The sequence below is a fragment of the Bubalus bubalis genome, chromosome 15 (assembly GCF_019923935.1).
Source record: "Bubalus bubalis isolate 160015118507 breed Murrah chromosome 15, NDDB_SH_1, whole genome shotgun sequence".
Taxonomy (NCBI): domain Eukaryota; kingdom Metazoa; phylum Chordata; class Mammalia; order Artiodactyla; family Bovidae; genus Bubalus; species Bubalus bubalis.
This window is the reverse complement of record NC_059171.1, coordinates 15,904,180-15,930,461: the sequence shown is the minus strand read 5'-3', so window position 1 is coordinate 15,930,461 and position 26,282 is coordinate 15,904,180. Positions and strand designations below refer to the sequence as shown.

The 26,282-nt window shown below is 46.9% G+C and overlaps 2 protein-coding genes and 1 non-coding gene across 6 annotated transcripts in view; 1 reads left to right on the top strand and 2 right to left on the bottom strand.

The window, feature by feature from the left end:
* Positions 1 to 6,062, bottom strand: part of MATN2 (matrilin 2) — a 170,742-nt gene extending 164,680 nt beyond the window's left edge. For all 4 annotated transcript variants that reach the window (XM_025265070.3, XM_025265072.3, XM_045162775.1 and 1 more), the window contains exon 1: positions 5,924 to 6,062. The gene's annotated coding sequence lies outside the window, so the exon portion shown is untranslated. The remainder of the gene's footprint in view (positions 1 to 5,923) is intronic.
* Positions 6,063 to 16,995: 10,933 nt separating this feature from the next.
* LOC112579258 lies at positions 16,996 to 17,102 on the top strand. Its single transcript, XR_003103757.1, has one exon. It is a non-coding gene; the product is annotated as a U6 spliceosomal RNA (small nuclear RNA).
* A 5,688-nt stretch (positions 17,103 to 22,790) lies between these two features.
* LAPTM4B (lysosomal protein transmembrane 4 beta) overlaps positions 22,791 to 26,282 on the bottom strand; it is a 63,881-nt gene continuing 60,389 nt past the window's right edge. Inside the window, exon 7 of the mRNA XM_025265069.3 lies at positions 22,791 to 23,383. Within this exon, the coding sequence (XP_025120854.3) occupies positions 23,306 to 23,383 (78 nt within the window). The 3' untranslated portion in view covers positions 22,791 to 23,305. The remainder of the gene's footprint in view (positions 23,384 to 26,282) is intronic.

The window sequence follows — 26,282 nt, the reverse complement described above, 5'->3', positions numbered from 1 at the left end:
TCACTTGACATGTGTGGGAATTAAGACCAAATGCTCAGCCTTCCCTTCTTCCCTATCAGGTGACTATACATGGGTGAGGGGGATAGAAGTCAACGTTGTGTGTACAACTTCTGAGAAGTGTCCTTACAGGAGAGGAGCTGAGGGCCAATTATGGAGTGCTACAAATGTTCTGCGGATTACTCAGTGCTGACTCATTAATGAAATTAATGATTACTCAATTAATGAAAAATAATCCAGCTACATCCCTGATTAGTGCACTTTCTTATATGCGTGCTTCAGTAAAATGTTTACTTAAAAAACAGGTAATGCTAAGTTAGAATAGCAGTTACCTATGGAGGAGGTGATAATTAATCGGGGGTACAAGGGGGGGCTTCTGGGGTACCGATCTGAGAAGTGGTCACATGAGAGTGTTCATTTTCAAAAGATCCACTGAACTGCTCCCTTATGGTTTTTTGGCATCGTTTTCTATGTGCTTTTGATTCTAAGTTTACTTGACAAATGAAGTGTGTGCGGTACTACTCCTGCCCCCCTTGCTCCCAGATCACTCCATGGACATTCAGGGAGAGATGTGAGCTGCAGCAGAGATTTTGGAGGAAGTTTAATGGGTGTTCTCTCTTGAATGGGCTACTTGCACACACTGGAAGGGGTGTTAATAAGAATAAAGCTGTACTGGTGGTCCTGACCTGGAACTCCTTCTTAAGCCCTGGGATGTGCAAAATAATGTCCCTCCAAAGATGTCCATGTCCTGATCCCCAGAATTTGTGGATATGTTACATTACACAGCAAAGGGGAATTACGGTTGCTAATCAGCTGACTTTAAAAATGGGGAGCTACTGTATATCAACTATATCTCAATTTTAAAAATAGAAGGAAAAAAAAAAAAAAAACAGGGCGAGTATCCTGAATTATCCAGGTGAGCCCAATGCAGTCGTCAAGGTCCTCAAAAACGTATGAGGGAAGCAGCATGAGGAGTACCCAGCCTGACACCGCTGGCTTTGCAGATGGCAAGAGGCAGCGAGCCAAGCAAAGAGGAGGGAGTCTAGAAGCTGGAAAAAGCAAGGAAACGCATTCTTCCCTAAAGCCTCCCGAGGGAACGATAACACCCAGTAAGAACTATTTCAGACTCGTGACTTCCAGAAACAGAAGATAAGAGACTTTTTAAAATTGAAATATAGTTAGTTTACCATGTTGTGTTAGTTTCAAGTGCATAGCAGTGATTCAGTTATACATACATGTATATTTACACACACACATACATGTATATGCATATATATTCTCTTTCAGATTTTTCCATTATATGTTATTATGAAATATTGAGTATTGATCCCTGTGCCATACAGTAGATCTTTGGCATTCACCTAGCTTATATTTAGTAGTGTGTGCGTTATTCCTAATTTACCTCTCCCCACTCACCCACTATCCCCTTTGGTAACCATAAGTTTATCTCCTGTCTCTGAATCTATTTCTGTTTTGTATCATTTGTATCATGTTTTGAGATTCCACATATAAGTGATGTCATATGATATTTGTCCTCTGTCTGACTTACTTCACTTAGTATGATAATCCCTAGGTCCATCTATGATGCTGAAATTGGCATTATTTCATTCTTTTTTATAGCTGAGTAATTCAGCTAGATATACTACATCTTCTTTATCCATTCACCTGTCAGTGGACATATAGGTTGCATAAACTTGTTTTATGTCTCTGAGTCTGTGGAAAGTTACTACAGCATCAGTGGAAAACTAATACAGACATTGTCTAAGGAATCTCAGAAAGGTGGTGATATTCTCAGAGGAGATCTTGGGGGATGGGGGCATTCTTTCTGTTTCACTGAAATGCAGAAGGAGAGGAATTAGAAAAATCAGAAGACACTGTTGATGGAGAAAAGGAGACCATTCTGAGGGGCCAGTGTTAAGGTTTGTCACAGAAAGGCAGAAACTGAAAGTAGTAACTTGAGAATTGTGTTTGAAGAAACCCAGGGCTTGCAAAAGATTTGACCCTTAGCCTTGACCCCTGTGGTCTTGAGCGTCTCATCTTTTAGACAAGTGAAAATAAACTCACCTAACTGGGAAGGTGCTGGGATAAGCCCTAAACAGAAATGAGATAAAATCCTTTGATCGACATCATTTTCTGTAATAGTAACTGTTTATTAGAATAATGCCCCCAAAGATGTCTATGACTTAATCATCCCAGAATCTGTGAATATGTTTTTGCCTTTTGTAGCAAAAGGGATTTTGTAGATGTGATTAAACTAAGGATATCGAGATGGAGAAAGTAGCCTGGATAATCCAAGTCGGCCCCAAGTAAGCACAAGGGTCTTTATAAGAGAGAGAAGTGGGGATGGAGAGGAGGAGGGGAGAAGGGGGAAGAAAGGGGAGAACTGGAAGCTGCTATGCTTCGAAGATGGAACAAAAGTCCAGGAGCCAAGAAACACAGGCAGCTTTCAGAAGCCAGAAAAGGCAAGAGAACAGATTTCCCCCGGAGCCTCCAGAAGGAACACAGCCTTGCCGACACCTTGATGTTAGCCCAGTGAGACCCATTTCAGACTTCTGACCTGCACAACTGAAGGACAATAAATCTGTGCTGCTTTAAGCACTAAGGTTGTAGTAATATGTTACAGCGGCAATAAGAAACTGGCACAGTAACCTAAAATAGCAGTGGGGTATCCCAGTGGGGAGTGAGCCACAGCCCCCAGTGGTAAAGTTTTCTCTGACAAGACTCTTACACGAACCTTTGAAAAATGTTAGCTAGTTCACCTACTCAACCACTGCTTTTACATGCAGATAGTTTGGTATAAATCTTATTTTCAATCAGTTCACTCTGAGCATTATCACATACTACCCACTGGCAGATTAATTCACAGTTAATTAACCCACTTAACTGTTATGACCACACTATGGCACAGATGGCATCATCCCATTTGATGGATGACACAACTGAGGCTCAGATAGCAATAATCATAGGTAATTAATACTGAGCACTGACTCTGAGCTAGGTATTACACTAAGCATTTTTATCTGTGTTAACTAATTTAATTCTCCCAACAGTCCTGTTCCCATTTACAGATGAGGAAACTGAGGCAGGGAGTCTCAGTAACTCTTCATAATCCCTGCAAGTAATGAGTGGCAGGTCTGAGACTGGAACCTCAGTCTCTCAGGCGCCAAGATCAAGGTCACACCCCACAACCTCTCATCACTGTCTGCATCATTACCGCCAACAACCAATACCTCTGGGATGGAGCGCAGACCTGCCCTTCTCTCTCTCTGAGTCCCCTTCAGGGTCCTGCCAGGTAAGGCAGCGGTGGCTGTCTGCCGAGCCACATGGCAGGTTCAAAGATGACCTCATGGCTGGAGCTCCAAGTGGCAACCGGTCCTTTGGAAGGGCCTCCCTGGCCCTGTTTACTAGCAACAGCGAAGATAGCCTCCACTCTCTCGTTGGCATTTTCGCACCCTCTTTTTCTGACCCTCTTGACTTATTCCCACATGTTACAAACAGAGGAGTCCTCCACAGTTTTCCTAAAAACAGGGAGTCCTAGGAAAGGACTCTTTCAAACACTTATGCTAAAAACCTAAAAACCAGAGGCCGTTAGTCCCGTCCCAGCAAAAGCATCAGAGACTCCTGTGCCCTTGGCTGCTCTCAAACAGCGACTCAGCCCTGAGCCCCAGCGTGTCCCCCTCACTGCCCACCCAGTCTCACGCCCAGAGCCCCTGCAGGCCAGCGCTGACCCTGGTGCTCCCTCACCGCCTGTCTCTGCCCCTCCTTCATTCCCGCCCCTCCTCACTCCTTGCCTTCTCTTAGGCCCCCGCCAGAGCTGATTCTAGGAAAAATGGGGGATTTCTTTCTAGAACCTTCAATGATCCTCTTCCTTCTCTATCTTTCAAGAAACAATCTTCGGTGCTCCCCTGGTGGCTCAGTGGTAACAAATCTGCCTGCCATGCAGGAGGCGCGGGCACGGGTTCGATCCCTGATCTGGGAAGATCCCACATGCCATGGAGCAAGGAAGCCCATGGGCCACAACTACTGAGCCTGGGCCCCAGAACCAGGGAGCTGCAGCTACTGAAGCCCGAATGCCTAGAGCCCACGCTCCACAACAAGAGAAGCCAACAGTGAGAAGTTCGTGCACCACAGCTAGAGAGTAGGCCCTGCTCTCCCCAACTAGAAAAAAGCCCTTGCAGCAACAAAGACCCAGCACAGCCCCAAATAAATAAATTTAAAAAAGAAGAAGAAGCAATCTTCGGTTCCCTCTTCTTTAAGTCTTCAGCCTCATTTCAACTACCTCTTGCTGAACAGAGATACGTGGTGACGGTGGAGCTCAGAGCATGGCAGCCATCTGAGGGGATCTCCAAGGTGGGCTCTGCACCTCTGGTCAATGAGCTCCAGCCTCAGTGCCTCCAGGGGCACTGGACTCTAGAGCCAGGGACCCTAGATTCTTAGAGAAGAGAGGTCTGCCTGAATTCTATTGGCAAAAAAAAGGGGGGGGGAGCGCAGATGGGGAAACAGAGGTGAAGAACCACAGATGTCTATCTGCAGTCTCAAAGGGAATTCCAAGGGATCGAGCTTCTGGGTTTGAAAGGAAACTTTCCAGACCATAAACCCATCTTGGAACAGCAATATGATTTTCTGAGGCTGTTCTGTTGGAAGCAGGCAGGGAGAACTGTGCAGGCGCGCTCCTGAGTGCAAAATTCCAGTTAAATACATGCGGATCATCTGCCAGCCTCAGGTATCCACTCAGAGCCTAGCTTCCTCAGTTGGAGAGGAGGTGACTGTGTTCCTAGAAAGAAATGCCTTGCTCTTCTGGAGAATCAGGTCATGGAACTAGTCTTAAGATGCCTGGAACGGTTGTAAGCACTTGAATTTAATCCTCACTGCCCTGTAGGTATGATCGTCCCATTAGACAGATGAAGAAGGTGAGGCACAGAGTAGTTGGGTAACTCCAAGGTTACCAACCTGTAAGCTCCGCTCACTGCCAGGGTCCGAACCTCAGCAGGCCAACCCAGAGTCTCTGGTCTTGACCATGCCCCCCACCCCCAACCCCCTGCAGCCTCTTGCTGGTCTCTTGGAGGCCCCGCTGCTGGAAGCCAATTAAATGCACTTGGTGCAGACACGGCCCAGCTCCCTGATATATGACGATCTGGAACTCGGTCAGTTCGGGTTTGCTCAGGGCCAGGAGTGTGTTCCCGAGGAGCTATCTTCCTGTGAGTCCAGTCCCGGAGACCTTAACGAGAGGCGTGGGGGTGTTCCCTCATTTTTTCTCTCCTCTTTCCATACTATCCTGGGGGTTTCTAGCAACGACCACAAATACCCTCACCTTTCTTTCCTTTCCCCACCACGTAAGGAAGCTGGAGCTTTAGCTCCATAGAAAACCAAAAACAAAATCCTGATGACACGGGCATGAAAAGACCAAGCCCGCCGAGGCGGGGAGTCGGAATCGATCCGCTCGCCAGCCGAACGGGAATCACCGCAGATCCGCGTTCCTCAAGTCTGCCTTTTCCGGGGTTCGGCGGAGCCCGGGTCCGGGCGTCCCCGCGGCCAGGCACAGCGCCCCCACGGGACCCCGCGGGGTGGCTACCGCGCGGTGCGCCCGGCGGCGCGGGGAGCGCGCGCGGAGCTCGCCCGGCCGCGGCGGCCCGACTGCCCCCAGCCTGGGGTCCAGCAGCGCCGCCGTCGCTCTCGGGCTCTGCCTGCCCGGAGGGGTCGGGAGCCACGGGCCTGGGGCTAGAGGTGGTGGTCTGGGGGCGCCCAGCGGCGGGGGCCGCGCGGAGCGGCGGAGGCCGGGGCGCCAGCCTGGGGGCAGCGCCCGCGTGCGTGGGTGCCTAAGCCCTGCCTATCTGTCCGTTTGTCGGTCGGTAGGGGTCGGTCTGTCGTCCGCGCCTCGGGGCCGCGGGGCCAGGCAGGGGCCCCGGGGAGAGCGCGCCCCGCTCACCTGCAGCCGCCGCTGCCGCCGCCGCCGGCGCCTAGGAAGCGAGACAGGGGCGCAGCCGCCCGGGTCTTCCTCGCTGGCCTCGTCGCCGCTCCGAGAGCCACGGCTCTCCTCGGGGAGACTGCTTGTGGGAGCCGGGGAAGAAGCCCGAGGCGCTGCCGCTGTCTCCTCCTTGGCCGCTTCCTCCAAGTCCCATCCCAGAGCGCTCCCCTCGCTCGCTGGCTGCCGGGGCGGCTCGGGGCCAGCGCGGGCGGGCGGGGGAGGCGGCGCCGCCGAGGGTGGGGAGCGGGCCGACGGGAGGAGGGGTGTCCTCTTTGGGGACGGGGCGGGCGCGGAGAGGGAGCGGCGCGAGGACCGCCCCACTCTGAAGGCAGCCCCGGGAACCGGGCGCCCTGGCCGCGCGTCCTGCCTGCTGCCACCTCGCTCTGCGCGAGCCCAGGGGAGGATCTGACTCCCGGGGTCGGAAGCCGCGGGCTCGGGAACAACTAGGAGCTTTGGGGGCTTGGCGGGGGGGCGTGGGGGCTGGGGCGGTGCGATGGAGAGCATCTCCTGGAGGAAGGTAGGCGTGATAGGGTCCCGTGTACTGAACCGAGGGGCATGATCTGTCGTTCGTCGACGACGATGAAGTAGAAAGTGGCGAGAATTGGGGTGATTGGTGACAAGTGCCAGGAGCTGTCTTGGCAGTACCCAGAGCACCGCTGCCAGTTCATATTAAAAGAGCGTCCTCTGGCAGGGACCAGGCCCCCGGGTGGGGAGGGGAGTCAGGATGCCAGGAGGGAAGGGAAACAGGGTTCCCACCCTGAAGGAGCAGAGAAGGTCTGGTCCAGGCCAGACTTTTGAAATTATGGGCAAAGATGTTTGCAGTTTGGTAAAGTGAGGGGAACATGACCTTAGAGGTCCCCTGGAGGATTTTGGAGGGATGCAGGAGACAGGGCTGGTCAGTGGCAGGGAAAGGGCCTGGCACTGCCAGTCTGCCAGCTCTCCCTGCTTCTGGCCAGCTGGGGTGAGTGGGGGTCTATACAACAGGCTAGTCTGTTAGTTGTCCCCACTCTTTGCGACTCCGTGGACTGGAGCCTGTCAGACTCCTCTGTCCATAGAATTCTCTAGGCAAGCATACTGGAGTGGGTTGCCATTTCCTTTTCCAGGGGATCTTCCCGACCCAGGGATTGAACCTGGGTCTCCCGACTTGCAGGCAGTCTTTACTGTCTGAGCCACCAGGGAAGCCAACAGGCCAGGGCATCTTCTAATAATCACGCCAAAATTATAACCCCAAACCATTAACCCAGCCACTCAGTTCAGGTTTTAACAAGCTATGGGGGAGAGGCAGTAGAATTAACAAGTTTCAAAACGTCTGGTGCCAGAGTCTGATCATTTAAGTACTCTTAGCTGTCTGACACCGAACCATCACTCTTATTTGATGATTTGGTTTCTGGAATATGAATTAAAAAAAACAGGTACAAAAGCAATTCTTCAGGAAAGCTCCAGATGGGTAATTAAAATTCTAGCCATAAGGCAAGGGGTCAACATACTCAAGCCATCGAGGCAGCTCAGTGGTGTCATGAAGCCAAGAAAGAACACTGGATTCCTGTTCCCTTACCCTGTACCTTAGGCACACTGGGCACTCTTGCCTGCACTGATCAGAAATAGTTTCTTTGTATGTCTTTGGGAGGAGGTAGGTGGAGGTCGGAAAGCAGAGGAAAGCCTTCAGGAAATGTTTGGTCTCTGAAGTCTTGGATCCCACAAATGAAAATTCTTCCTGAGTCTGAGCCAGTGAAAATCCCTTAGGAGCTGGGGAAGTTGAGTTACAGTTTATGGAAACTTACAGTTTAAATGCATTGCCTTATTCCAAGACACCAGTATGATCCAGTAACTTACCAGGGAAACAATAGCAATTCCGAAATCCTTCCAAATGTTAACGAATTGTAATTTAGTAAAAGACTTCTGTGATTCCGGTGTATGCCAACTAAGATGGATGTTTTGCCCCAGGGAGTTCTATAAGAATTCCCCAGAAGAAGACTCTGTACAAAGTATGCCTAGGGCCAAGTCAAATAGGTCAGTGAGTTGTTCTACCTTGTGAAATGATCTTCAGGTCTGCCAGAAAAATTAAAAAAAAAAAAGGAGAAGCAAAAGTGAGTTCAGTATCCTGAAATATCGTCAGAATAAAACAATGCTGTTTGTTTCTCAGTTACCTTTGGGGGTGAATGCAATTTGACAATAATAAAGGCTGCTTGGCAAAGTCCAAACTTGCCTTTTCTCCCAGAGGCTCTGCTACTGGCTTAGTGTAGAGAGCCTTATTCATAAAAAGTCTGGGGCTATGAGTCCAGTTCTTACCTGGGCACTCACACAAGCAGACAAGAACGGGGGTGTGTAGGATCTCGGGTCTCTTGAGTTAGTTAGAATCTGTAACTGTTGAAACGACTTGCCCCTTGATAGCTATACTGGGTTCAACTCACTTCTCTGTCTCTGGCAGGGGGGTCTATTGTAGAGTAAGAATGGGGGTGGGAGGGCAGTCGTTTGACCCAGACCTCACGTTCCTGAAGAGCCTCAAATACAGACTTTGCCCGTTTCATTTGTTCCTTGTAAACAGTAGAACTTTTTGTTTTGTGTTGCATTAGAATCCTTCCTAGAGGGCAGATTAAAATGAGACTACCAAACAGTGGACCATCATATAAGCAAAACAAAGAGCAGACAGGTTGGCTCAGAGAACTCGCAGCCTAAAATAAATCTTGTACTGATTTTTTTTTTCCTTATTGATAATAGAAACATCGCTTTTGTTGACAAGATAGAGCCATACCAGGCAAGCTCTGCAGAACACGAAGAGGAACCTAGGACTGCAATGTCACCTCACTTGCCCTGTGTTTCTCTAGGAGACTGTTGATGGGTGTGTGTGCTCAGTCGTGTCGAACTCTTCGCGACCCCATGGACTGTAGCACGCCAGGCTCCTCTGTCCATGTAATCTTCCAGGCAAGAATGCTGGAGTGCTTTGCCAATCCCTCCTCCAATGGACGACATTTTGTCAGAACTCTCCAGTATGACACATCTGTCTTGAGTGGTCCTGCATGGCATGGCTCATAGCTTCATTGAGTTACGCAAGCCCCTTTGCCATGACAAAGCTGTGATCCATGAAGGGGCCTGATGTGTGAGTCCAGTGTAAACTGTTGGAGGTCGTCCCCATTCCACTCAAGTAGAAGGGCAGAACATCTCACCTGGGAGAGGAGCCTTCCCTCCTTTGGGCCACCTGCCGACCGGTCAGAGCAGGAGAGAAGGGAGAGAGCAGAGAACTGCAGACGCAGTGGCTGGGTTTCCACTCCAGCGCTGGGTGAGCCACCCTCACACCTGGCAGGGGTGGGGGGGGGGGGCGCCTTCCTTCCAGATGCCCCTCAACGTGGACAGCAGGTTCCATGTCAGAGGGTCCCCTTGAGGACAGGCTGGCTAATGGCACCATCACCCCAAGTGAAATGATTTCTAAATAAACATATCCCACCTTGGAAAGTGGACTCCAATGTGTTGCTGTGACCTTGAACTTGGACCAGGGGCTCCAGAAGGCAGGGACCAGGCCCTCTTTAGCTTGTTTACCATCTTCCCTAGGCCATGCTGTGGAAGAGACTGGGCTGCTATGGCTTTAACCTGGAGTTCAGAGTAGTCTTTTGTGAAATTGGGCTGATAAGGCTGCTTATCAAAAATGAGATAGGAAGATGGACTATCTCTGGACTGGGGAGTCTTAAAACTTGGGCAAGATCAAGTGGAAATCTGACTTGTGTTCTTGGATACTGACAAGGCTGAAATGTTGCCCGTCTCCCTGGAGACTAGTTTCCACTTTTGAAGTGGAGGATGGACCTGCTGTGCGTGGAAGCATCACTCGGCAACACAGATTGCTGCCTCTTTCCTCCTGAAGCCCAGGAATTGGCACAAAGCAATCTGCTATTAGAAGCCAATAGCCTCATGTCTGTGACACTCAGCTAACTGCCTTCTCACCTTTTGCCATTGCTGAGTCTCTGTCTGCATTGGTTGCCTGGTGTTAAATCAGACTGCAGGAGACTTGGGCAATGAGTATGTGTATCTGTCCTATAAAATCCTGCAGCATGCTGGCAGAACTCAATAAACTCAAGAATAACAAAAATATCAGAAGTCAGAACTTTTCTATGTTCTGTCTTGCTGGAGAAAATAACTGGGACACAGTTATTACCGGCGTCCAACAGAAGGGGAAACACTACAGATGGTCCAGTGGAAAGAATAAGGAATAAGGCAGTGAACTCCTGAGAGCCACAATAAATCATATGATGGAGAAAAATAAGATGTAATGCAATAAAGTGAACAATATTTTGTTGGTAGAGCACACTCTGAAAAGAAGCAATGGAAATGTCTTGTCTCATTTAAAGCAAGAATTGACAAAGCAATTCCCAAGTACAGAAAGTGCCAGAACATTACTGGCTACATGAACACTATCTGCGAACAAAAAGATTTTGAAAAGAGGATGCAATAACCAAAGTGCAAAAGAACTGAAATTTTCTTTTAGCTAAAGCAAAAGTTCTAAGACAGCTCAGCATTCTGGCCAGGCCTAATGAGAGGGCACGGACCAACACCGCTTCACCACTAACTCCAGACTACCACGGAGCAGAGAATACGTTAGAAAAATTTCTGAAAATCAGTCAGTGTACCACACCACATCAACAGAATAAAAGACCAAAACCACACGATCTCAGGAGATGCTGGGAAAGTATTTGATAGAATTCAACACTCCTTCATGATAGAAACACCCAACAAACTAGAAGTATAAGGAGACTTCTTCAATCTAGTAAAGAACATCTGCAAAAAATCCACAACTAACATACTGAAAGCTTTTCCTCTGGGATAGGAACAAGACAAGGACATGCTCTCTCACCACTTCTGTTCAGCACTGGACTAGATGTTCTAGCCAAGGCAAGAGAATGCAATAAAAGGTACCCAGCTTGGAAAGAAAAAAGTAAGACTATATTTGCAGAAGACATGATCTGGTAGGTGGTGGTGGTGGTGTAGTCGCTCAGTTGTGTCCGACTCTTTTGTGACTTCATGCACTGTAGCCCACCAGGCTCCTCTGTCCATGGAATTCTCCAGGCAAGAATACTGGAGTGGGTTGCCATTTCCTCTCCAGGGGCTCTTCCCGACCCAGGAACTGAACCCGCGTCTCCTGCATTGGTGGGTGGATTCTTTACCAATGAGCCACCAGGGAAGCCCAATCTGGTAGGTAGAAATCCTAAAGAATCTACTAAAAAAGTATTAGAGCTAAGGAAGTAGTTCAGCAAGGTTGCAGGATACAAGATCAATAGACAAAAATCAATTATATTTCTATGCAATCTGAAAATGAAATTAAAACAATTCCATTGAAAATAGCGTCAAAAAGAATAAGTCACTTAGAAAAGGATTTAACAAAAGAAGTACAAAACCTATACTCTGAAAATTACAAAATATTGTTGAAAGAAATTGAAAGGATATGAAACAAGTGGGAAGACATCCCATATTCATAGATTGAAAGCTTTGGTATTGTTTAGATGGAATACTCCCTTAACTGATCTACAGAATCAACACAATCCTTATCAAAAATCCCAGCTGGCTTCTTTACAGAAATTAATGAGCTGATGCCAAAGTTCATATGGAAATTCAAGGGACCCAGAGTCGCCAAAATAATCTTGAAAGAGAACAAAGTAGGAGTGTCCATGATCCCTAATTTCAAAACTCACTACAAAGCTGCAGTAATCAAAGTAACGCAGTACTTGCATAAAACAGACATAAAATCAACTGAACTAGAATTGAGAGTTTAAAAATAAGCCTTCACATTCACAGGTCATTGATTTTCAACAAAGGTGCCAAGACCATTTAATGGGGGAAAGAATTTCAACTGGTGCTGGAACAACTGGATAGACACATGGATAAGAATTAACTTGGACCCGGACCTCATACCACATACAAAAATTGATTCAAAATGGATCAAAGACGTAATAGCTAAAGCTATTAGCCTCTCAGAAGAAAACACTGAAGTAAATCTTCATGACCTTGTATTAGGCAACGGTTTCTTGGATATGACTTTGAAAGCACAATGACAAAAGGAAAATAGTTAAATTGGTGTTGATCAGAATTAAAAATTTTGGACCTCAATGGACACTGTCAAGAAAAGACTGGGGGAAATTTTTTGAAAAGAATGAGGGAAAATTTTTTGTTAATCATAGACTGATAAGAGACTTGTATATAGAATATTAAAAGACTCTAAATTAAATTCAACAACTTACATGAATAAATAGACAAGGTTTCTGAATAAACATTTCTACAAAGAAGATATTCAGATAACCAATAAGCAAGTGAAAAGATGCTTAACAATATTTGCCATCACAGAAATGCAAATCAAAACCACGAGAGACATCAAAAGAAAACAAACGACCCAATCAAAAAATGGGTGAAAGACCTAAATAGACGACATACATATGGCCAAAAACCACATGAAAAGATGCTCAACATCATTAATTACTAGAGAAATCCAAACCAAAACTACAATGAAGTGTCACCTCACACTGATCAGAATGAAAGCGAAAGCGAAAGTCACTTAGTCACGTCCAACTCTTTGCGACCCCATGGAATAGTCCATGGAATTCTCTACAGGCCAGAATACTGCAGAAGGTAGCCATTCCCTTCTCCAGGGGATCGTCCCAACCCAGGGATCGAACCCAGATCTCGAGCATTGCAGGTGGATTCTGTACCAGCTGAGGCACCAGGGAACCACTGGATTGCCAGAGAAACCCCTAGATTTGTTTTCATCAGTCAGAATGGCCATCATAAAAAAATCCACAACCAATAAATGCTGAGAGGGTGTGGAGAAAAAAGAACCCTCTTCCACTGTTGGTGGGAATGTAAATGGATACAGCCACTATGGAGAACAGTGTGGAGATTCCTTAAAAAACCAAAAATAGAACTACCATACAACCCAGCAATCCTGCTACTGGGCATATACCCTGAAAAAAAGCATAATCCAAAAATACACATGTACCCCAATGTTCACTGAAGCACTATTTACAATAGCCAGTACATGGAAGCAACCTAAAGGTCTATCAACAGATGAATGGATAAAAAAGGCATGGTGCATATATATAATGGAATATTCAGTTCAATTCAGTTCAGTCGCTCAGTCGTGTCCAACTCTTTGCAACCCCATGAATTGCAGCACGCCAGGCCTCCCTGTCCATCACCAACTCCCGGAGTTCACTCAAACTCACATCCAAATATTACTTAGCCATAAAAAGGGATGAAATTGGGTCATTTGTAGTGATGGAGATGGACCTAGAGTCTGTCACACAGAGTGAATTAAGTCAGAAAAGCAAATATTGTATATTAATGTATACATGTGAAATCTAGAAAAATGATGCAGATGAACCTATACAAGGTTCAGATGATGATGATGCAGGTTCAGATGATGCAGATGAACCTATTCCTGCGGTACAGGAATAGAGACATGGACACAGAGAACACACATATGGATGCAGGACATGGACACAGAGAACAAACATATGGATGCAGGAGGGGGAGGACAAATTGGGAGATTAGGACTGACATATATACCCTACCATGTGTAAAACAGCTAGTGGAAAGCCTCTACACAGCACAGGGAGCTCAACTCAGTGCTCTGTGATGACCTAGGGGGTGGGAGGGGCGCTGAGGGAGGGGATACATGTATACACGTGTACACGATTCACCTTGCTGTACAGCAGAAACTAACACAACACTGCAAAGCAATTATACTCTAATTAAAAGAAAGAAACACAAAGGATTTCCCTAATGATCCAGTGGTGAAGACTCTGTGCTTCTACTGCAGGGGGCGCAGGTTTAATTCCTGGCCTGGGAACTAAGATCTCAAATACCACGCAGTGCAGTCAAAAAACAAAAGCGAAAAACCAAACTACAAGACATCACTTCACACCCAGGAGAATGACTGTTATAAAAAAAAAAAAGATGAGCAAAAACAAGTGTTGGCAAGGATATGGACAAACTGGTACCCTAGTAACATTGCTGGTAAAAACATGAAATGGAGCAAGCACTGTGGGAAACAATTTGGCAGCTTCTCCAAAAATTAAGCATATAGTTATCGTAAGATCCAGCAATTCTACTCCTAGGTATGTAGGAGAGAGAAATAAAAGCATATGTCTATACAGAATCTTGTACACACATGTTCCTAGCAGCATTATTCATAATGGCCAAAAAGTGAGAACAGGCTTCATGTGCACCAACTGATGAATGGATAACTAAAATGGAACATTATTTGGCAATAAACAGGACTGAGATGCTGATATGTGCTACCACGATGGATACATCTAGAAAACAGCATAGCTAAGTGAGAGCTAGATCACCCAAAACTGCACGCTGTATGATTCCATGTCCAGAACGGGGAAAATCCATCAAAACAGAAAGTAAATTAGCGGTTGCCTTGAGGTGAGAAGTTTGGGGGAAGAAAGGGGAGTGATTCTTTATACATGAGAAGTTTCTCTGAAGGGAAATGGGAATGTTCTAAAGTTGGTTGTAGTGACGGTTGCATGACTGGATAATATTAAGAAATCATTAAGTCGTGCAATTCTATGGCATGTGAACTGCATCTTAATAAAGCGTGGGTTTATGGGAAGACGGTAGGTTTTAATTCTGGGTCCTCACATAAACACGTTTTCATCTCTTTGTGAAACAGACTGCTCCTCTTCCATGTTTGCACACCCCTCTCGGAAGGCTCTCCCTCCTAGAAGCAGGTCTGTCTCACATGGGCAGGAAGGGCCTCTTGCCCCGTTCCTCAGCTCCTATTCCTGTGTTCTCACACACCGGTGCTGGAGTCTGGACTCCTCCTCTGATTACTGTTTTCCACCGCAGGACTTGCCAGCTGGCGGGGACTTCTGGGCTAGTGTTTGTGGTCCCCGCCACAGGGAAATGCACAACGCTTTCCTGATGGAATCTTGAGATTACTCTTGTAAAGGCTGAAAGACAAACATGCTCTATCACACATAGGCTTTCAGGGGTTTTATTTAAATCTGAAGTGCCCAGGAAGTAGAACGTATCAGCTGGACTTGAGTTGCAAGTTGGCTGTTCGGGATTTTCCCTCATGTCCCCAAGTCCTCAGAGTTCCAGAGGGTCTCAGACTTGGTTATTTATTGTTCCAACAATACACTAATCTACTAGGAAAGAGAAAGGAGCAAGTTCAAGGGAGCCACACATCTAGTGATTTAATGTTTCATTCAGAGCCCTCCTGCATTAAATTCACACAAAAGAACTCGATCACAAGCATAGAGGTAAGAATGCCATTTCCCCTTTGAATGTGAACTGCAGCAGGGTATCATCTATCCCCTCATCTCAGCTGTCCTTTAATCCTTCTTGAGAGATCAGTCCTTCTATTTCTGTGTTGCTGGGTTTTGCCCATCACCTCTACGACTTCTAGAGGTTGAGACGCCACCCCACCCCCAACCCACAGTAAACACACTGGTAGGGTCTGTGGAGAGACCTCTCTTTGTTCCCTTGTATCGTCTACAGGAATGAGGTCTTTTTATTCCCCCAGGAGTCTTTTCTGGAAAAAGTAGTCTCTGTGGAACTTGCTGCTGCTGCTGCTGCTGCTGCTAAGTTGCTTCAGTCGTGTCCGACCCTGTGCAACCCCATAGATGGCAGCCCACCTGGCTCCCCTGTCCCTGGGACTCTCCAGGCAAGAACACTGGAGTGGGTTGCCATTTCCTTCTCCAATGCATGAAAGTGAAAAGTGAAAGTGAAGTCGCTCAGTCGTGTCTGACTCTTAGCGACCCCATGGACTGCAGCCCACCAGGCTCCTCCGTCCATGGGATTTTCCAGGTGGAGCTTGAGTCCCCCTGAAATGTTAAGAATTTGTCACAATCACCATGGGTGGGGTTACAGATGTTTTTAATTGCTCTCCTATGCTTATTCTATTCTTATTCTAGTGACTATGTTTCAGCTTCTTCTATCTGCCAAACAAATGCCAGGCGCTGGGGACAGAACACTAAGGAACATAGACACAGCCTCTGTCTGAGTTTCTAATCTACTGGGAGAGGACAGATGAGAAAGGTGTCAGGAACCAGAATGTAAGGTGTGCCTTGACTGGGATACTATGGTATGTTATGTATGAAAGTGAAAGTCCCTCAGTCATGTCCAACTCTTTGCGACCCCATGGACTATACAGTCCATGGAATTCTCCAGGCCAGAATATTGGAGTGGGTAGCCTTTCCCTTCTCCAGGGGATCTTCCCAACCCAGGGATCGAACCCAGGTCTCCAACATCGCAGGCAATTCTTTACCAGCTGAGTCACCAGGGAAGCCCAAGAATACTGGAATGGGTAGCTTACCCTTCTCCAGTGGGTCTTCCCAGCCCAGGAATTGAACCAGGGTCTCCTGCATTGCACGCAATTTCTTTACCAACTGAGCTATCAGGGATGCCCATGTTATGCTATGGCAGAACAGAAAACGAATCCCTCCCAGACTAGAGGGTCACAGAAGGCTTCTAAAAGGCAGTGACATTCAAGATGAGACCCAAAGGATAAATTATTCGTTTTATTTTCTATTTTTTCTTGCAATATATTACTTATACAATTTTATTTCCGCCTTGTGGGATCTTCCTTGAGCTGGGCCACTGCAGCGAAAGTGCTAAATCCTAACCACTGGACCACCAGGAAATTCCCTTATGTAATTTTATTTTTAAATGCACAGGTTTACTGATGTCAGAGTCAGGCCTGGATTCACTCCTAAGATGTTCAAGGAAGCTGGTTCTCAGGGACACAGATGATTTAGTGTATTAACCTCACAGGGCGGAAGAAAACCTAGAGTTTCGTGGGAGAGGGCTGTATTCTCCCTCTGTTTGGCAAATGTGGAAACAGACCCTGTGAGAGAGGTTTTCTGGGGCAGGCAGGGAAGGAAAGAGAGTTGGGTCTCAAGGCCCCAATTTTTCCTCCAAGATAATGTAAACACATTACATCACTACTCACTTATGCTTGGAACGTTATTGCACATAGTCTTCTTGAAAGATAAATCAGTCCAGGAACTTCCCTGGTGGTCCAGTGGTTGAGAATTCACCTGCCAGTGCTTGCTTCGGCAGCGCATAGACTAAAATTGGAACGATACAAAGGAGATTAGCATGGCCCCTGTGCAAGGATGACATGCAAATTTATGATGCGTTCCATATTTGTAATAGATCACCAATGGGAATTTGCTGGCTCAGGAAACTCAAATGGGCTCTGTATCAACCTAGAGGGGCGGGATGGGGAGGGAGGTGGAAGGGAGGTTCAAAAGGGAGGGGGTATATGTATACCGATGACTGATTCATGTTGAGGTTTGAGAGAAAACAATAAAATTCTGTAAAGCAATTATCCTTCGATTAAAAAAAAAAGAAAAAAAGAATTCATCTGCTAATGCAGGGGACATGGGTTAGATCCCTGGTCCAGGTAGACCCCACATGCCAAGAAGCAACTAAGCCAGACACAGCTACTGAAGACTGTGTTCCTAGAACCTGTACTCTGCAACAAGAGGGGCCACCACAATGTGAGGCCAACTCACTGCAACTAGAGAAAGCCATGCACAGCAACGAAGACCCAGCCAAAAAAGAAAAGTTAAAAAAAAGATAAACTAGTGCATTTTAAAGTGTGTCTAATATTCTCAAAAGAAAATCACTCACTTAAAACAATTAACTGCTCCAAAAGGCCCATCTCAGTTGATCTTTCTTCCTAGCTGTATACTTTCCTTATAAGAATTAAAAGCTGGTCTTCACAGAACATGCTTAAGCCTGATTAAATAGAAAATAGACAGCTTTACTTGTGTAATACAAACCTCAAGTAAAAAAATCCACCCCAAGTTTACAAACTTCATATGGCTTTACATGACTTGCCTTCCTTCTTGTAATGTCTTCATTCCAGTTAGTAGCAATCAACCTTGTTAGTAAGAACCGAGAGGGTTGGTACAGAATTCTGAGATTCTTGATGTCTCAAAGATATGAAATAGATGCTTAGATGGACTCAACTGGACTCAACTGGCAACAAAATCCTGGCTCTGCCATGTACTGTGGAAACTTGGGATCAGTTATTTTCCTTTAAACGTCTGTTTCTCCATCTGTAAAGTGCTTAGCAGCATGGCTGGCACATAGAAAGGTTCAGGGAGTAGTCAACGTCATTCTGCCAGATAACAAGGTAGAAGCCACAGGTCTGGGGGCTGATTAGAGAGAAAGGGACAGGCAAAGAGGCCCTGTGATCTCAAGTTGGGGGTGACAGGAATGATGGGGAGACCACTAGCAGATACAGGGGTCAACATGAGCAGATTTGGGGGAAGAGGAAACAATGCTTCATCTCAGGCACAGTGAATATTTGATGTCATGATGTCATTAAGAGAAAACTGGGAGTGTTGATAAAAGCAGGGTTGGAGCTGCCATTATTATTTATTGCAGGGGACTATATGCAGGAATATGCAGCCCAGGTTCGATCCCTGGGTTGGGAAGATCCTCTAGAGCAGGGAATGGCAATCTACTCTTGCGTGGAGAATCCCAAGGACAAAGGAGCCTGGTGGGCTATAGTCCACAGGGTCACAAAGAGTCGGACATGACTGAGAGACTAACACTAATCTGCAGAAAAGAAAGATTTAATTTAAAAGACATAACATGACTGCAGCAACAAAAGATGCTTGCTTCCTGAAAGAAAAGCTGTGACAAACCTAGACAGTGTTGTATTAAAAAGCAGAGACGTCACTTTGCTGACGAAGGTCCATATAGTCAAAGCTATGGTTTTTCCAGTGGTCATGTATGGATGTTAGAGTTCGACCATAAAGGCTGTGCGCTGAAGAACTGATATTTTTTAACAGTGGCTGGAGAAGATTCTTGAGAGTCGCTTGGACAGCAAGGAAATCAAACCAGTCAGTCCTAAAGGAAATCAACCCTGAATATTCACTGGAAGGACTGGATACTGAAGCTGAAGCTCCAATACTTTGGCCACATGACCTGAAGACCTGACTCATTGGAAAAGACCTTGATGCTGGGAAAGATTAAAGGCAAAAGGAGAAGGGGATGATAGAGGACGACGAGATGGTTGGTTGGCATCCCTGACTCAATGGACATGAGTTTGAGCAAGCTCCAGGAGATAGTGAAGGACAGGCTGGCATGCTGCAGTCCATGAGGTTGCAAAGAGTTGGACACGACTGACTTAGCGACTGAACCAACGTTTAAAAGAACTAAAGAAATTATCTTGCGAAAGTAAAATAGTTAAAGATACATTTGTTTAGCTAAAATGAATACTGGGGGAAACACGACATCTCATGAAGACCCCCCCCAAACACACACAAGGCACACCGTCCTTTCTGCTGGTGGGTCACGCAGAGAGCAGACCCAGTGTTCCCAGTCTTTTCAGAGCCAGGGGTTTTTCAGGTGGAGACCACAGACGGGAGCCTCATCAGCTCTTTAGGTCTAGATTGGAGGCCTCAAACTTAGGGTCCCAGGAATCTGGCACCTGTTGTTGGTTATCTTTCTTCACAGCAGGACTCGATATGCCAGAGAACTGAACCGTGACTGGCAGACAATCTGATGGTACATTCACTGCCAGGCTCTTCTAAGAGAAATGAGGCCCCCCCCTGCTGGCTAATTACGCCCATCTACCCACCGTCACACAGTTCCTCTCCAAACTCTCTCTACTGCAACAATATACCCTGGACAACTTGCCCAACACCAAGGAATATATATGTTCTATTTGCTCAGCTGAAGAAGATCCCATGATAATAAATTTTACTTAGTAAGCAAAAACTTGTTTTATCGTGTTTGTTGTTAATGGCTTAAAAATTTATTGAAGGATAATTGCTTTACAGAATTTTGTTTTTTGTCAAATCTCAACATGAATCAGTCTGCTAATGGTTTTTTTAAAAGTATGTGTTTTTAAAAAAAAAAAAGTATGTTAGGTTTTAGATGGGATAAAATAAATAAAACTTTAGTCCATCATGCTGTTTTGAGCCAAACTCTTCATTCTGAAGCAGCAGCAATTTCCTCTACTTAGGGTTGTATCGATGCGGGTAGAGAGCTAAGACTTTTGCTTTGATGTCACTTCTCCAGGGTTGGCCAGGCAATAGATTCTCTTCTGTCTCTGTACACGACTCAGCAGCAGGCATGCATGGGCTTCTCAGCAGAAGGTTGCAGACCTGGCTGGCTTCCACACACCAGTCATTTGGCAGAAAACTTGGCCAGCAGGCAAAACACTTTAAGTGAATTTCATGGGTGTGGAGACATCTATGCAATGCCTCCTTTCTCCTTCCCTTTTAGAACATGCATGTGAGCTGCCCAAAACCCATTTTACACAGAAGTGGGTTCTACTTCTGGTACTGAAATGTCTCACTTTACACTGGCTGTCCTTTGGCGTTACACCTCACCTGCCCTCTCCCCACCAGAATGTAGAATTTTGTCTACATGACCAGTGGCAATATTAACAGTCACAATATTTAGGTCGTTTTCCAGATTGGCTGCAAAAGCTAACATTATCTTTTCAAATGGAAATAGTGTTTTTATAAAAGACCCATTTGTATAGCAGGATTTTTTCCTCCAATGACGACTCCAGTGACTCACATATAATGCATCCCCTCCACGGAGAAAACTTGAATGCTTTGTCTCTAAAAATGATCTCTTGAGAGTATTACTGAGTACTGCTGATTAATAAACTGAAGTGAAGGTGTAAAGACAAATACAATAAGGTGTGGTTCAGCTAAGCAGTCAAACTAAACAAATTTTGGGACCATTAGAGTTTAAAAAAATAGGGGGAGAAAGAAGGATGGAGAGAACCTGTCTGGCATTATGCAGAACAACAGGATAGGGACAAGGAATTTGGGGGAGATGCTGCTCATGTGTTTACGTAGAAAGAAGGTACAGGAAGGGGAGCAGTGAGTCAACCGGCCCTTTCATGGGACGCAACATTCTGGAAACCCAACTGGCTCGTTCAATGGAGGCTGGATTTCTAGAGTGGGCAGACCCCATCTAAGCCCAAAGATGTGTTTTTGTCTTCCCTCTGTCCAGCAAACAGACTCCAACCCTCCCACAGGCTGCTTATCAGTGGGCCCATTTGCACATCTACTGGTGCTGGGCTGAATATCCATGACCTTAAAATAGGGTTTGGGGGTTTCAAGATGAAAAAACTCAAAGATTTCTCATCAGTTCTCAACAGTCAAGTGACCAGAAAGTATATAAGCATGAGAGCAACTGAGGTAATGACTGTTCTTGTTCTCTGCAGATGACAAAACAGAAGAACAGAGCTAGATATTAAAGTGGGGTTTCAAATACATTTAAAAGAGGTATGTATCTGTATTAGACATGAGACAGGGACAGGGACACAGCGAACTGCTGAGTATGCTCTGGAGGGTCACTTAATCCAAGCATCACCTCTCCACACTGGAGACATGAAGACAACTCCTTACTTTGCAGAGGTAAGGATGGGGGCAGCTTCGGGAGTGAGCTTGAGATGTCCTGTCAGGAAGGCCAGTAGCATCAGCACCTGTGAGGTCTGAGTATGACATGACATCCTGTGGTCAGTGGTACTGAGTGTCATGTGAATGAGATCCCCTCTGAGGACCCTATGAAGGGAGTCTCAAAACCAGCATTTTTCTCCACTTGATCACGTCATTTTTCATAGTGTAAAACATGATTAAGCCAAGTGCCGGAAAATCACAGGGAGTAACATGCAAACGACTGTGACTTCCCACGTGCCTTCCAAGGGATCAGTGAAACGATCTGATAGGCCTTTTCCATCTGTAACAACCCTGCATGTGTTTAACTTGGTGGGAGCTTCAAGGAACAGAATTTCTGAGGTTGAGTGTATATGGAATACTAACGTGATGCACCAAAAGAAATGACTGAGGCTGAGTCTCAGGGATTAAAACCACCTCCCCTTCACCTCTTATTTTTTCCTTGCATTTCCAAATTATCTGAAACACCTATCTGGAAACAAGCCAAAATCCCTCCTATTTTAACCTCCCTTGGAACACAAGATAATCTAAACAGCCTGTTACAACCGCACTGCGGACAGAAGCAATCAGATTCGAAGCAGCTGAGCTGGCAGAGGCGGGGTTAGGAATGCTGCAAGTTCATGTCTGTCCTCTCCCTTTCTCTTGGCCTAAGATGCTCTGATTTTATCAGCATGAGGATACTAAAAAACACCTTTGTGTGAGACAAGCCATAGAGCCTCCTCCTCGGGCCAAATTCTGTGTCTAACACAGTCCCAAGTGGGCAAGAAGTGTTTCCAGACACAATCACCAGAGTCAAAGGTGGTCTTCTTGAATGTGGGAAAAATCTCATTTTAATTGCAAACACCTTCATTTATAAGCACATCCAATAATGAACAAAATGAAGAGCTGTGACTTTTGAACATGTGAATATATAAAAATCTCTGGAAATTCAGGTAGTCAAGACAAGGGTATTTCACAAGGAAAGCAACCCCCCCTCCAGCCCCAACCTCCCATTTTTCAGAAGACTTTTAAAAGATCACAAGGCATACTCAGAAGTTCACAGTAGCAGGTTGCACCTTGTAGGGAGAGAAGAAAACCCTCTTTCATATTGGTAGATCAACATATATCAGTAATTCCACCTGACAAAGGTTGGTGGTGGGTGTCCTCCCCGAGTCAGGCGAGGGCAGAACACTGAGCTAGAGGGGTAGGAAAAGGAGAGGAAAGAGAGACTTGACACCACAAAGGACCAAATCCATCAGTTCCCCCCGACACGCCACACTGTGACCCTAGACATGCGCGGACAAGAGCAGCCAGCAGGGCGGCCGCCGACTGTCTGCCTTGCCATGGATTATCAGACGGTCTCACAGTCAAAATCCTTGACCACCAAACTCAAAAACCATCACCAAATTTAAATCATAAAGTAAATGTCTAAGGAAATTCTTGTTTTATTTATGTATTTATATGGACTCCTTACACAAATAACATTCCTGTTCTCCTAAGGGTTTCTTCTATAAATTGGAATGGCCAAGGAAAAGCATTGTCTAATTTTGACTTGATTATACATGTTCAAAAGAGAAAGAGGGAGTGAAGAGAAAAGCGTTGGAAAGTCTTCGACTCCGGGGCTCAGCACGTACAGCAGACGTCTCGGACTCAAGATTCATCCGGGTTGTCGGGTGTTCCAACGCCGAGGGAAAACTAGGGGAGCCCACCCCACCCCACCCCACAGAGAGAATTTCTACAGCTACTCTAGCAAGGTGCTCCAGCTAAAGCATAGGTTTCAAACTACAGAGTTTCAACTTAACATCTAAAATTTTAAACTGTAGCATTTCTGCGACAAATAAGCTCAGAGAGCTCATCTCAGAAGAAAAATTAAAGAACTATTGCTCTGATGAATGACAAGTCTGGCTGTTGCTCTTGTTCCGCCCGACTTCCAGGCTCAGGCAGACACGTACGGGGGCGGCGGCTCCTTGGTGGCGCTGTTCATGGTGGCGTCATCATACGGGGGTAACAGCACCTGGGAGGAAGAGAAGACAAGGGTCAGAGGTTAAAGGTGCACACCTGCTCCCCTGGGCTTTACTTTAGCTCAAGTTTCCCCATAACGTGTACAGGTATCAATTGTTCAGCAAGTGGCTGGATTTTGGGCGGAGGAGAGATTTTTGAATCCATGAAGTGAAGTAAAGAGACCTCTGGCCTTCTCTTGAGTTTTCCAATCCTTTTCCATTTGTACCTGGATGTCACAGTGCCCGAGGGGGGCCAGAGGGGTGTGTTTCTAGGACAAGGAGTGGCTCTGAAGAGAACAAAAGCTCTGGGGTGACATGTATGTGTGTTCACAGAAGTAGGGCAGGCGCCTGACTGACCACAGGGCCACGTGTGGTGAGACCTGGGCAGTGACATGGGAAACACAAGAGCTCTGGTATCATCCTGGACTCCAAGCCAGGACTCAGCCACATCCTATCAGTATTGCCACGGCTAAGCAAGCCAATCTCCGTTTCTATGTCTGCACCACAGGGATCCCTGAGAATCAGAGGTTCTAAAAGATGCCTCACATGCTGTGCTACACACCTGACGAGGCTGATGTTATCTGTAAATGGCGGGAGAGGAAGCACAGAAATCCTAAGCTCATGAACAACCTTTCTGTTTACATTTCAAGGACAAAAATAACTGCACGTAATCGCTTATGAACTATCAATATAAGACGACACTGGCTGACTTTGACTTTGCAGAGTATTTACAAAACAGAGAACATCGACTCCGTGTGACTGGCCTCTAGTCAACTAACATTTACTGTACACCTACTACGGGACGGTTCCTGCCCTTAGGAATTCAGAGATGAGGTGCGTTGAGACACCCTACCCAGCTCAAGGTCTTTGTGGAAAGATAAAGAATATTCACAAATAAAGTGGAACACAACAAAACCACATTTTGTTATTAATACTTTTTCTATTATGGACATGACTTAAAGTGGTAAACGTCTATCAATTCCATGAATTACCATGCCATCTATCTATCCCCTTGGGCTCCTAGAGGACACTAAAATTCTCAAGTTTCTCTTTAAGTTTTGTCTACATTACTCCCACCCCCCACCACACATACACGCACACTCACACAAACTCAATATACTACACTATTTGGTTTTCTCCTTTTCTAGTGTTTCAACAAGTGCCGGGCTGCAGTCCTGTCTTCCTTAACCCAGGGCCTGCTGGCCAGTAGGCACAGTGTCAGGGGAATAACTGCGTGCGCTGTCCTGCAGACCAGCCCTGGAAGACTCCGTATGGTTGGTGGGGCGGGGTGAAGCTGGGACACTGGTAGCGGGCATCTGCATGGTCAGGGTCCCCTCAGGAGACAGAAACCACCCCGTGGTTTGAACAGAGAAAAGTTTAACAAAGAATTACGGTATGAACAGGAGGTCGGAGGTGCAGAGAACTCACTGAGGAACAAAAAAGGAGAACATTGACAGCTAAGAGTGCTGACTGAGGGAACTCACGGGAGGAACATGGAAAGGGGTCTCCCACAAAGGCCGGGGAATCACTGTCAGAGACAGTGTGGCTGAACTCACTGGATGGTAGAGAAGCCTCCTGGGTAGAACCAGGCCAAGCGAGTGAACCACCTGACCGGGTGTGGGGAGGCGGCCGCAGAGGCGCTGTTCACGGGGAAGGCGGGGTGCCGCTGGCCCTGGAAACTGCCTGAGACGAGGTGCGTGCTGGAGGGCTGTCAGGGAGATGGGTCGCCCGTGCTGCTGCCCTGGGGGCCACGGACGTAAGATCTGAACGCTGTGGGGCTCACACGAACTGGGAGGGAAGACGCCTTCCTCCTCTGGCGCCCTCTACCCGGGAGGCTGGACAGCAAGGTTGCAGGCGAAGGTGAGACGTCACCAGGAGACCAGGCCAGCTCCACGTGGGCTAACGGGGGTGGGGAGGAGATGGACTTGGGAGCTGCACCCATGGGAAGTGGGTCACACAGCCGGAAGCAGGTAACTGGGCTCAGCACTCACAAGAACGTCAAAGGGGTCTGAGAACTGTTCCCGGAAGTGGTGGCGACGCCGCACCTGTGAGTCCTTCCCCCTGGGCATTGCCCAGGGAGACTCAGGGCGAGGGCTGGGCTGCTGCTGGCGGCGATGGAAGGGAAGAGCACCCAGGGCGCGCTCAGTACAGGCACCCGTCCGAGGCCAGGAAGCGTCCCTGTGTGCCCTGCATCCAACAAGCCAACACTGACTGACGACAGAGGGTGCTGGGTCATGCCCACCCCCCCTCACACACACGTGAACACACCTCGCTGTCTGTGGAGGAACATTCGTTATAGAGAACTCGAGAGACTGCTCTTTGAAGTGGCCCCTGCTGAGACTCTGCTAGCCCTTAACAGCATTATGAAAGGGTTTACAGGGTGCAAAATGAGGACCTTATTTGATTTATGGAAGTGGATTTACACCTTTTCCATGTTAGGTGAAAAATGGAAATTTCATACCTCTCCTTTGTAGCCATATATGACCCACTTAAGATTACTATGAAGCCAAACGCCTGTGACTTTGTAACTTTACTAAGATCTGTGTTTTGTGTTTTGATGCATGGCCTGGGGAGGGCAGCGATGGGTACATCATGCTGATGAGCGAGATTGAGGCGCAGGTGTGGACAAGATGTCCAAAAACAAACAGGAGAGCTTGAGGTGGGCTGGAGGGCAGGGAAGCTCCTCGGGAGGATGAGCAGGACCAGGCAGCGAATGAAGAGGGCCACCCAGCAGGTAGGGAGGCGTGGGCACTGGTGTGGGGAGGGGGCTGGGAGCAGACCGCTTCCTGGGAACCCAGGGGCTGTGACGGGATGCTAAGGGTGGTGCAGAAGGGGCAGGAAGAGACAGGCCAAGGTCAGAGCACAGAGGGGACCCCTGTCCCCGTCAAGGAGCATTTCCGGTCTCTGGCAGCG